Source organism: Myodes glareolus, chromosome 1 (genome assembly GCF_982192425.1).
Source record: "Myodes glareolus chromosome 1, mMyoGla1.1, whole genome shotgun sequence".
Classification (NCBI taxonomy): domain Eukaryota; kingdom Metazoa; phylum Chordata; class Mammalia; order Rodentia; family Cricetidae; genus Myodes; species Myodes glareolus.
In genome coordinates this window covers 35,402,171-35,413,832 of record NC_142026.1, presented here as the reverse complement: position 1 = coordinate 35,413,832, position 11,662 = coordinate 35,402,171, and the positions used below count along the sequence as shown (strand labels likewise).

Sequence of the window (11,662 nt, the reverse complement as noted above, 5' to 3'; positions counted from 1 at the left end):
TCCAACGCCCTCACCCCCGTTACCCACCCACCCACAGAACTGCATGTGAGGTACCTGCTTGGGGTTTCCTGAGGCTTGTGCTCTCACAACGCTCCTTAAAGCAGACGTCCTGGTGAACTCTGTAGACTTTCTTATACCTGTTGTCACGAGAAAACTGTGAAACCAGACGCCGGGAGAGAGGCGTCTAACTGTTTCATCTAGGCTGCAAGCCTCCATATGGACAGAGGCAGGGCCTACTATTTTCTTAATACAGTGTTACTGGGGGTGTATGTAAAGTCTAGCATACATAAAGAGGTATTCATTTCAGGGTACAGTTTCACAAATGCTGACAAAACCAAGGTGGTGAGAGGAGTCACTGAATTTTCAGTGACAGGACATTGCTGGGGCAGGCCACTTGTCCTGAGGCTGTGGGACAGTCTGGCTCAGTGTGCTAGTTAGTGTTTTTGTTTATTTGCTTGCTTGCTTGTTTTGTTGGTCAGCTTGGCACAAGATAGGGTCATATGGAAAGAGGGAACTTTAATTGAGGAAATGCTTCTATCAGATTAGCCTATAGTCTGACAAGTGTGTGGGAACCTTTTCTTGATTAATGATTGATGTGGGCGGGTCCAGACCGGTGTGGATAGTGTAACCCTTGGGCAGGTGGTCCTGATGGTATAGGGCAGCTTGTCCAGTCAGCCATGGGGAGCGAGTCAGCAAGCAGGACTCTTCGTGCTCTCTGCTTTAGTTCCTGACTCCATGTTCCTGTCGTGGTTATGTTCCTGCCTCAGCTTTCCCGGATAACACCCTGTAAAGACTGAGATAAACACTCTCCTCCCCAAGTTGTTTTTGGTTGTTCTTTGTCACAACAGTAGAAAGCAAATCAGGAAACCCAACTCTTCTGTTCTATGAATGTTTCAAGAACACAGTCTGGCCCTGGAAGCCTCTAAGGCAGGCAGTATGGACCAGGAAGCCTGATGAAGTCTGCCCATCCAGTTTTTTAATTAGGCTATGCTAGCAAGCCTGTTTAGCTCCCAAGTCTCCATTTCATGTGTAGTGGGATATACTCATAGATCTTCTCACAGCATTCTGTGGGAATGGGACTGTGCGTGGGCCTGTTAGAATTTCTGTGTCTGATCCATTGAAAAGAAACCCAGGGAGCTGGCAGAAAAGCTCCTGCTTGCACTAGTTTGGGAGGACTTCTGGCTGCGAGGGAAGAGGATCTGGAGTTGACATTCAGCTTCAGCTACCAGAGAACTGGAGGGGCGAGGGGGCATAACTGAGAAAAATCGCCTGCCCTGAGAAGAGGGGAATGTGAGAGGAATATTGCCATGCAGGCTGGAGCATTTGCTGGGAGTAGGCAGTGGTCAGTGTTGAGGAGGCAGGCTCGAGTTGGAGAGGCAGAGGCAGCTGGAACTTGGGGGTGCTCTGGAGTAGAGAGGGATCCATGGGTGTAGTCTGGAAACCTGTCACGAGAGGCGAGCTGTGCACACACAGGCCTAAAGTCCTGAGCAGCAAGGCCAGACCTGAGCCAAGAGTGCTAAGATCTTGTTTGACTCCAGGAAGATAGTGCCACAGAAGAGGGTGAAATTAGCCCTAGATAAAGTCTCTAAAATCATCCTAAATCTTCAAAAAGACCAAAGCCTGTTTTGCAGAAAACAAAACAACAAAAATCTCTTTCAAATAAATTCACCACCTAGTAATATGAAATTTATAATGTTCAGCATCTGATAAATTATACATTCAAAGAATCATAAGAACCAAAAATCAAAATCAAATATAAAAGCTGCATATGATATATAACCTGGAGAAAATAACTGAATAGAAAACAATTCAGAAATGAGAGGAAAACCTCTGAAGTATCTGCTACCCGTTTGTCCCACGTGTTCAATAAGCTCCAGGGAAATATCAGCAAAACGAAGAGAGAAGTGGCTGACAATAATGATCACGGTGTCTGGGCTGGGGCTGGGGCTCAGTGGCACAGCACTTGCTGGGCAGCCTTGGGTTTAATCTTAAGACTGAAAAAAAAGTGACAAAAAAAAAAACCCAAAAATCTAATCCCACAACCATCGACAAGTATCTGAAATTGCTGTTGAATTGTTGAATTGGATTGATAACAAACTAGATGATGCAAAAGAGAAAGTGTGTGGCATTGAACACATAGCAATGCAAACTACCCAACAGGAAGCATAGATATACACACATATACACCATCCACAACACTAAGACAATGGAAAGATCTACAGTGACCTGAGGGACAATATTGGTCAAATATATTCATAATCGAGCTCTAGGAGAGAAGAGAAATGGAGGAACAAAGAGGATATGAGCAATGGCTCAGATTTGACAAAAGCTAAAGCCCCAGAAATACAAGATTAACAAATTCCAGAGAAGGAACCCGTGTGGCGCTGCAAACCTTTAATTCTAGCACTCGGGAGGCAGAGGCAAGTAGATCTCTGTGAGTTTGAGGCCAGCCTGGTCTACATTAGCTAATTTCAGGACAGGCAGGACTACAAAGAGAAACTCTACCTCAAAATAAGTAAGTAAGTAAATAAATAAATACTCAGGGAATAAAAATAAACTATCAAAACCAAAGCACATGATCAAGTTGGTCAGAAACAGCAATAAAGAGGAAATAAAAAAGGAGCCACAGGGATGGAGAAGACATGGGTGGTGACAGGGCCAAATCTGTCATCTCGGTGGTACCTAGAAGCACATCCTTGGTTGTGTCTGGGGTGTTTGCTGGCAGCACTGAGAAGAGAAGGCTGCCGTGATGTGGATGGCACCATCCCACAGACTGTGGGCCTGCGCACAGTACAAGTGGGTAAAGGAGAAAGCCAGGGGGCTATGCCAGGAGCTCTTCCACCTCACCGTGACCTTCACCGTCATGGACTGAAACCTCTGTAACTGCAAGCCAAAATAAATCCTCCCTTGTCATTGTGTGTGCCAAGCATGTTGTCATAAAGATACTTCTAACCTGGTGTGCTGAAACAATCAGCTGTCAACTAATCATCCTATACTTAGTAAATATTTATGCCCAAAGTGGTCTTTCAGACCAACGAGAGCAGAGAACCATCACCTATGAATCTGTGTCCTCAGAAATGTTCCAGTAAGTTTTCCAAAGAAGGAAAATGATAGAAGATGGAATCTTAAGTTTCACAAAGGAATGATGAGTGTTGGAAAAGCAAGGCCTTCAGCATTGCATAGCGATGAATGGCTGACAGCACTGGGATGTTTCCTGCTGTGGATGGAAGTAAGTCTCCTGTAACTAAGTCTCCTGTAACTGCAGTTGTATGCAGGTAACTCAAGGTAAGTGGAGACAAACTGAAGCTGTGCATCGAAAGTCCTAGAGTGACTCCGGGACAAAATGAAACAATTATAATCGGTGACTCAGCCAGAGAAGAGGAAAAAGCAGTAAGGTCCAGATGGAAAAAGTAGAAATCGATATGTAGATTCAATCCCAGCCACACCACCCATTATGATCATTGTAAAGTGATCTAAACACTCTAATAAGACCAATCAGAAAGAATATAAGCAAGACCCACCTATATGTTAGCTACAGGGGAGTCTCTTCAAAGATACATATAGGCTACAAGAGCAGGACAGAAAGTTTGGTGAGTGCAGGATTCTCCTCACATGACGGGGGCATCTAACACAGAGGCAGGCTCCGGTGTAACCAGAAGAGCTGGAAGCCGGGGGACTATGGTAGGTGCAGACTAACATCAGATTGCCATTGTGGGTCCAGGGTGAATGGTGGTCAAGGCTGCTTCCCCAAACCCATATAGATTAGGACCTTTGACCTCTTCCCTTTCTGTCTAAGCCTGGCTTTGCATCAAGCTTGGGGACACTTTCTGCCGTCTTTCTTCTGTTCTTTGACCTGCTTCCTCCTCTGAGCATCCAGAGTGGCTTGAACAGCGTGGTCACACATCACCTTTGGGGTCTCTGCAGTTCATGGGGAACAAATGCCACGGTTTGTCTGAGGGTCTCCAAGATCCCAGGAACCCTCTTGTCTTCTGCTCCCACATTATTCTCTGCTCTGTTGGCCTCTGTTGTTCCTCAGACATATTGGGCACCTTGCAACACATGTACCTGATGTCTGGAACATTCTTTTCTCTCTGATAGTGTCTCTCTCCCATGAAGCCTACTCCTGTCCCCTCCATTCCTTGTTCTCCTTGTCTTATGCTTTTGTCTCTCTTCTTTCCTGGCACTCCCTGATTTCTCCTACACTGTGCAGAGATGTGCCTTTGCTATGGCTATCCTTATCTAGAGCACAGGCATCGGGCTCCCTGAGTGCCTGGAACAGCACAGCACAGCAGGCCCTCAGACACATGACCCAGTCATGTGTGCTATAGCAAGGAGGGTCTCAAGAGATGAGACAAGCAGTCCTTCCTCCTAGTCCAGGTGGAGAAACCGAGGCAGGAGTGATTTGCTCAACGCCCCATCACTCTGGGGTAGTAGTAGAGCTGGGCCTGGGGCTCTCATGTGCTGATTGATGTTTGGGCTTTAAGGGAAGGAGGAGAGTCAGGTCCTGGGACTGTGTGAGGGCTCCTCCGCCCGTGTTCTCTTTAGTCAGTTCTTGGGCTTCATAGGCTGGGCAGATAGTTTAGACAGAAGTGGCCCAAGCCAGTGTCTGCAGTGTCCATCCCTCCTCGGGGGAATAAAGACACAACTTCAGGGCACAAAGGCAGAGGCAGAGCTGACTTACACGTGGTGGCAGACATCTCCTTCCCAGACAGGAAACGACTTTGTCTCCGAGAACAGCCGTGTGCAGGGGCGAGGCACTTTTTCACAGGCTGTGGCACAAAGGAGAAAGAAAGGCCAGCCTTAAGGAGGAGGCTCTGTTTCTGCCTCTCAAGAGAGACCTTTGCCTGGGAAGAGCCCTGTAGCCTGTGTGAGCCTGGGGATCTGTGTCAGCTTCTTTCTGGACTTGGGGCCTTGCCTCAGGGCGCTCAGTTTCACCAGGCTGGTTTTCCTTAAGGCTCCTGTGGCCTCAGGATTATTTTATGTCTTTGTGGGAGCTTCCAACACTTTTGGTCCTCAGCCCAAATATATTCCCTCTCATCATCAGTCTGGAGCCTGAAATGTTGCCTTGCAATCACCACTCATTCCTGATATCCTAGGCTCTGTCCTGGGCAGCGCCTTAAGCAGCCCCATGTCCTTGTGGTTGGTTCATGGTCCATCCTTCAGGTCCCACATCCACCATCCTTCCTACCTGGGCTCTTCTGGCTCCTGCCTTGTAAGCCCTTACAGATTGGAAGCCCTTAGGGATAGCCAGTTTGTATGCTCAGCCTTCCAGGGCCAAGTCCCAGGTCACGGTGACAACTGCCCTGAGGCAGTAGCCAGCTCTGACTCACCAAGCTCACAGTGTCTGCCTTTGAACCCAGGCCTGCAGTCACAGCTGTGGGCATTGGCACCTGGCACACAGGTGCCTCCATTCTGACAGGCATCTTCTGAACAGCTACCAGGGGCACCTGGGAACAGGAAGGCAGTGTCAGTTCAGGGCCTGGGGAGGCCTGCCAGCCCTGCAGGCTGCATCTCCTGGTCATCTGGCCCAGTACACGAGAACAGCTGTCATTAGCGTTCTTGTCCCGTCTTTGTCTAATGAGAACCCTTTCAGGTGAGCGAGCACAGTCCCGCTGACTCTTATGTTTGATACAGTGTATGCTGGGCTTAGTCTTTATCTTGCCTTGGTCTGAAAATTGCTTGTTTCCCTACATTCATGGAAACATGTCTGGAGCTGACACTCAACCTGAGCTGTCCTGCCTAAGGCCTTTCCAGTGAACAAAAACAGGATATTAGGCTTTAAAGAATGAAACAAGTCAGGTATGGTGGCACACGCTTGTAATCCTGCTTGGGAAACTGAGGCAGGAGGATCACAAGTTAGAGGCCAGCCTGGGCTGTGTAGAGAAACCCTGTGTGATTATCCAGTGAGTCTGTTGTATCCGCTCCAAAAGCAGCAGGGTATCTTCAATACAGAGACAAGTCCAGACGGTGGTGGCTCACACCTTTAGTCCCAGTACTAGGGAGTCATACACTTTTAGTCCCAGCACTAGAGGGAATATAAAATGGGAGGAGAGAGAGTTTCTGTCTGCTTAGTCTGTGGTTGTGCAGCCTTGGTAGAGGTGAGACTTCCCTAGTGGCTTGGCGGCTTTGCTTGTCTGGTTTTTAGGTTGAACCCCAATATCTGTCTCTGGGCTTTTATTGTTCGTGCTACAAACCACCCTCCCAGTGTGCACAGGGTACACACTAAAGCTGGTACAGGTGTCCCTGGGCTGGGGAGAATATTCAGGGATCAGTGGCCCTGTTTGCAAATGTACCCTCTGGTACTGTAAGTGCCCTTAGTAGGGACAGGTGTCCTTGGAGGGCAGGCTTTTCAGGTGAGGTGACCTTGAGGGTCCCACTCCCACAGATACTCAGGTCTTCTTTGAGCTAGGTGAACACAATGTAGACCCTGATGTGACTCAGAGGAGGAAAGAATTCTGGGTCCTAGGAAACTCTCATCCATAATCCCTAGAGGGATCAGAGGGAGAAGGACGGAGCAAGAGTCTGACGGTTGAAGGAGCAGGCATCGGTTTGTGCTACTGACTGCTAGCCCAGAGTTCTGGAAACACACGCAATGCTGTGTGGGAACAGCCAGCTGATCAGATGGTGCAGGCTGAGTAGCCCTATAGGTTGCCAGACTTGGGAGGACATCCCTCAAGGCAGGACTTGGGTAGCCTGAAGTGGATCCCCAGGGCAGGTGAGGGGCAAGGTGTGGGCGGCTACTGGGAAGAGGTAGGATGGATTCATCTTTCCAAGACAGACCCTGGGTTGGCCCTGTTCACCGGCCCCTCTCACTCATGATGCAGGGGACTGTTTTCCAGATGGGGTGCCCAGCTGCCCCTTGGGCAGAACCTGTGCCTCCTAACTTCCCACTGTGGTGTTCTCACTGTGGTAGCTATGAAGAATAAGCCAGCTCCCATCCCGTCCACACATGTGACTTACTTTCTGGGTCCTTGCTGCTGTTCTTGGATAGTTGGAGGGCCAGGCGGACCTGCTCAGGAGCCTCCTCTGTGTTCTTGAGCGGCACCGGAGTGGTGGGTTCTAGGAGAAGCTAAGGGTGACCACATGGCCCTTGCTTCATGCCTAGGCCCATCCCTGCCAGCCCATCCATTGATGCTACACACTGGCAAAGAGCACTGTAGTCCCAGCCCTGTCTCCCATCGAGGCTGGGCCTCGCTCCTACTGCCCCTCTGAGAGACATGCTTTCTACTTTCTCAGAGCTGCTTCCTAAGGGGGCTCCTTGTTGTACGGCTCAGGTGTGGGGCTCTTTCGCTTTCCCAGGCTCAGGTTCTCCTGTCCTCTTCCCTGAAGCCCTGTTCCCTGGGTGGGTGGGTATATTTTCTTCCTTTTCAGCATTTTCAGCAGCCTGGGTTCTTGGCTCTAGCTGCAAGTCCTCTCTACAGAACTTAATCTGCCCATAGGCATTGCTGTTGCTCTGTGTCTGCAAGTCTCATGTCCTCTGCCTTGGCACTCCACATCTCAGCTTGCCCTTCAGCAGGCATCCTCTCTCTTGCAAACTTGGCTTAATGTTGTCCTTTTGTCATGGTCCCCCTGCTCCCCATTGCCCCTCCCCTCCCTATTCATGCCCTCTGCTCCCCACCCTCGAACATTCTCAGCCACCAAAGAGCTGGGGAATCCCATGAGGTTCGGTGCCTGGTCTCTCACAGGCAGACTCTTGGAGTGCCCTTAACCTGGTCAGCCTTCCCACTGTGGATGGCAGGCTCCTTTCCTGCTACCCTTGAAGTCTAAAACCTTCCACACGGTCAGGATCATGGAGCACTCACAGGCTAGTGCGATCTAGTTTTAAGGGCCTCAACATTTTTTACGCCAGGGGCAAGGGCAGCGAGGCCACTAGGGTTGATTACCAAGTTGGTGCCAGGAAGTTTGCAATACTCACGTGATCTCACAGTGACTGATTTGCTGGGTAAGCCACCAAACCTGGCACTCACTCTTGCTCTTCCATCTACAAGCTCCGAGAACCTGCAGACAGGGTAGAAGGGTCAAGGGTTGAGCACAGCCTAGGAACCCAGGGCCGGGGCTAGCATGTGTACCTGGGCGCCTGAGTTGGTGTTTCAGGGGCACTGTGGTCATTGAGCAGGCGCAGCTCTGGAAGGCGCACGGGGGCTGGTCTGTTTCTGAGCATCCGTAGGTGGTGTCCTCCCTGGTGCCAACGTCTGTCAGTGCCATCCCTGGAGGCTGCAGGAAAGGAAGGAGAAATAGCCACCAACTAGGTTGCCTTGTGTCCCTGTCTCTGCCTCTACTGCAGGAAAGTGGCGGCTCCTACTTAGGCAAGGGCAGAGAGGGGTACATGTTGCCCAAGAAGCCTGTATTATCTGCTATATCCTTCTTAAGCAGAGGCCATGCATTTGTGCTGCAAGAGACACACTGGCCTGGAAGGCCGGCTCCCCGACACTCCCTGGCAGAGCCTTCATCTGCTAAGCAGATTGGATCACAGCCTTGTGAGTCAGCAGTTTTCCTGATGGGCAGCTTCAGGCCTTGTCACCCTGGAGTATCCTTCCGCCTCCTCCTTTATCTGCCCCATCCTGGCTCTGATCTGTTGTAATCACAGGCTCACAGCGAGACCCCACCTGGCTTTCTACCTGGCAGGTTTGCCTGGAGCCCAGCTGGTAGAATGGCAGGGTTGGGACTGAGAATTAGCATCACAGATAAGCACTGTATAGGCTGTTGTGTTCACAAAGCAACCTCCTGGGCTGGGAAGAGGAAGGAGGAGGGACCCAGGACAGCTTCTGTGGGCCCATTGCCCTGCTCTTAGGTCCTGCGGTCTGTCCCTGTGCTCCTGCTTGTCCTCTCAGTGTGCTCAGCACTGCTGAAGCTTTTACACACCTCGTGTGAGGTTTGCGAATGTAATAAAGGGCACGAGGACATTCATGGGTTCCCGCAGGGTGCCCTGTCACCCTTGGGGCCTGAATGTCACACCCCAGCTTTTCGCTTTTGCGCTTCTCTGTCCAAATGTCCCTTCCTGTCCTCCCAAGCCACTTGTAGTCTCTGGCCTCTCTTGTGCTCACGTTCAGTGACTCCTTTTGGGTCAGGCCTGGGCCTCTTTCTTGTTGCCTGCTTGGTGGCTCTTTCAGGATGAGGTCCTGCATTTGCTGCTAAGCCTGCCTAGATTGGATTGGTGAAGGCTTGACAAACATGTATTTCCAGATTGCTAACCTTGTCAATTGTCCTTTCTTACCCGTGGGTAAAAAGCCGCCATTCTTGCGCCTGTGTCTCTATTCCCAAGAATGGCCCATGCCAGTTGTCTATGCTACCTCCTCTGGGTGAGGACACCCAAGCAGCAGCAGTGGGTCTGACCGGCTCCCAGCCCCCTCCTGTCAGAGAACTCACAGGTGATGATGTAGAGGTGGGCAGGCTCGCTGTGCAGCTGGCCCTGCTCCGTGCTCTGCACAGCCGTAACTGAGAGCTGGTACCGCCGACCTGGCAGCAGGTCCCGCACTGTGTAGGACACCAGCTTCCCATTGGGGATGTAGCGGCTTTTGGTGCTCTGACTGGTGGTCACATTGATGACATAAGCCTCCAGTGAGATACCTGGAGCGGGGGCATCCCATACCATGTGGGCAGAGGTGTCTGTGACTCGAGAGGCAGTCAGGTTCGCTGGAGGCAAAGGCCCTGAATGAGGAATGGACGGAGAAAGCAAGAGTCAGGTCAAAGGGCATCTGGCAAAAACATCACCTAAGAACTGAGAGGGATCAGGAGCTGCATCTGAGACCAGCCTTGGTTATTGGTGACACTGTCACCCCGGGGGAGCGTGGGGAACTTGTATGCAGAGGTTGGGTCACTGATCCAACATGCCTCCTCAAGTGTCTGAGCGCCACAAATGGACAGTCCTGAGTCTGGGAGGGGTGGAGTTGTCCTCACTAGTCATCCTTGCTTCACCAAGTTCCACTGCTCACAGCCTGCCTTCTCACAACCCATACCATGGAAAGAGCATGTGCAACGCCAAGAAGTGCATCTAGAGTGGGCTGGTCACATGGCCCCTAAGCCCTCGGTGTCCTCATCCCAGCTTGCTCCTTGGACTCTGCTGTGTTCCACAGAGGGCACACTGCGGAATGTCTTGGTGTTCTCAGGTGCTGGAGGCAGTCTTGGACAATGTCTCTGGCAGAGGGCTTCTGCCTCCGGGAAGAGATCTCGGGGAGGGCAAGGGCTGGGCTTATAGTATAAGGACACTTTGGAAGGGACAGAATATCAGGAGGGTGCCAAGTGCGACAGAGGACTGCAGGGAGAAACTGTGCCTGTCCACTTACGGGTCCACACGTTCAGTGGTGCTGAGGCCAGGCTCTCAGTAGGGTGCTCGGCTCCTCCAGGCCCACTGAGGGTGGTTAGCCGTACAGTGTATCTTCTTCCTGGCAGCAGGTCCCTGCCAGAAGGGGGCAAGGAAGAGAGGGACATATAGGGGTCTGTGGCTAGCTCTGTGTGACCAGGAATGGGGTATTTTGCTGCTAGTGTTGAGGGCACCCCCATGAGGGGCAGATCAGCAGTCAGTCCTTGGACTGTAGTGGTCCAGGGTTGGGAGGTTTCCCCACTATCTAGTGAAATGAGAGAAGCGTCTGGACATAGCCACAGTGTGCTCAGAGGACAGATGTTCAGATGGGAAGTCCAGAAATGGGACAACCTGAGAAAGTCTCTGTGTGGATCCATGTAATGTCCTTGCCATGATCTGGATTTTAGAGCAACCTCCAGAATGCTGGCAGGGCAGAAAGAAACCTCACTCCAAGTGTTAGGGGTCTCCACTTGCTGCTTCTGATCACAGAGGACACGGGGGCCACAGTTGTTGCTCCCCCTCCACTGTTGCTAGTCCCATCGCACCCAGTGATGTAACATCCAGAAAATTCAAAAGCCAGTGCCCCCCTGCCAACTTCAGTTTTCTTTTCTTCCTATTTGGGGAGCCAGGCATTAAGGAGCAGGGTATTCCAACACCAGCTGCATATCCAGAGAAAATGGGAAAAGTGACCATGCAAGCCAAGGGACAAAAAACTTAAAGCCAAATCAAAATGGAAGAGGAGAATCAGTCCTGGAGTTCCGCATTGCCTGGTTCAAATGTGCAGTTTTAGTAAAACAAAATCACAACAATGGAAGAATGGCACATTCAAAGGGAAGGGGAGCAGTCAGGAGCTGCCTAAGAAGACATGATGCAGATCTACTGACAGAGATCTAAGCAGCCAGCCCACCTTGGAGGTCAAGCCAAGATGGAAAGGGAGATAGTGCAGTCTCTAACAAATGGACTGAAGAGACAGGCGATCTGCAGAGAGATGAAGGAAAGAACCCGGGAGGCCACGAACAAAGGCAGCCTGCCCTCAGCACAGGTGGATGACTAGTTGAGAGAGCTGGAAAGGTGGCTCAGTGGGTAAGAGCACTTGTTCTTACAGAGGACCTGGGTTCCATTCCCAGCACCCACACGGTGGCTCACAACCGTCCATAACTTCAGTTTCAGGAGTCCTCTGTGGCACAAGGTGCACAGACATCCGCGAGAGCAAAACACTTATACACGTAAAATTAAATAACTCAATCTAAAAAAATAAAGAAAAAATAGTTTGGACAATTCTGTGAAGGACACGCCTATAAACCTAGAATAAACCTGGATTTTAGGGCGTTCTTACACTTTCAGGAGTCCTGGCAATACTGT

General features: G+C 50.7%; 1 protein-coding gene across 1 annotated transcript in view; it reads right to left on the bottom strand.

Moving 5' to 3' along the window:
* Nucleotides 1–11,662, bottom strand: part of Sned1 (sushi, nidogen and EGF like domains 1) — a 60,865-nt gene that overhangs the window by 5,588 nt on the left and 43,615 nt on the right. The window contains 8 exon segments of the mRNA XM_087905717.1: nt 55–137; nt 4,682–4,769; nt 5,331–5,447; nt 6,961–7,059; nt 7,916–7,998; nt 8,070–8,214; nt 9,367–9,648; nt 10,284–10,396. Of these exon segments, the coding sequence (XP_087761843.1) occupies nt 55–137; nt 4,682–4,769; nt 5,331–5,447; nt 6,961–7,059; nt 7,916–7,998; nt 8,070–8,214; nt 9,367–9,648; nt 10,284–10,396 (1,010 nt within the window).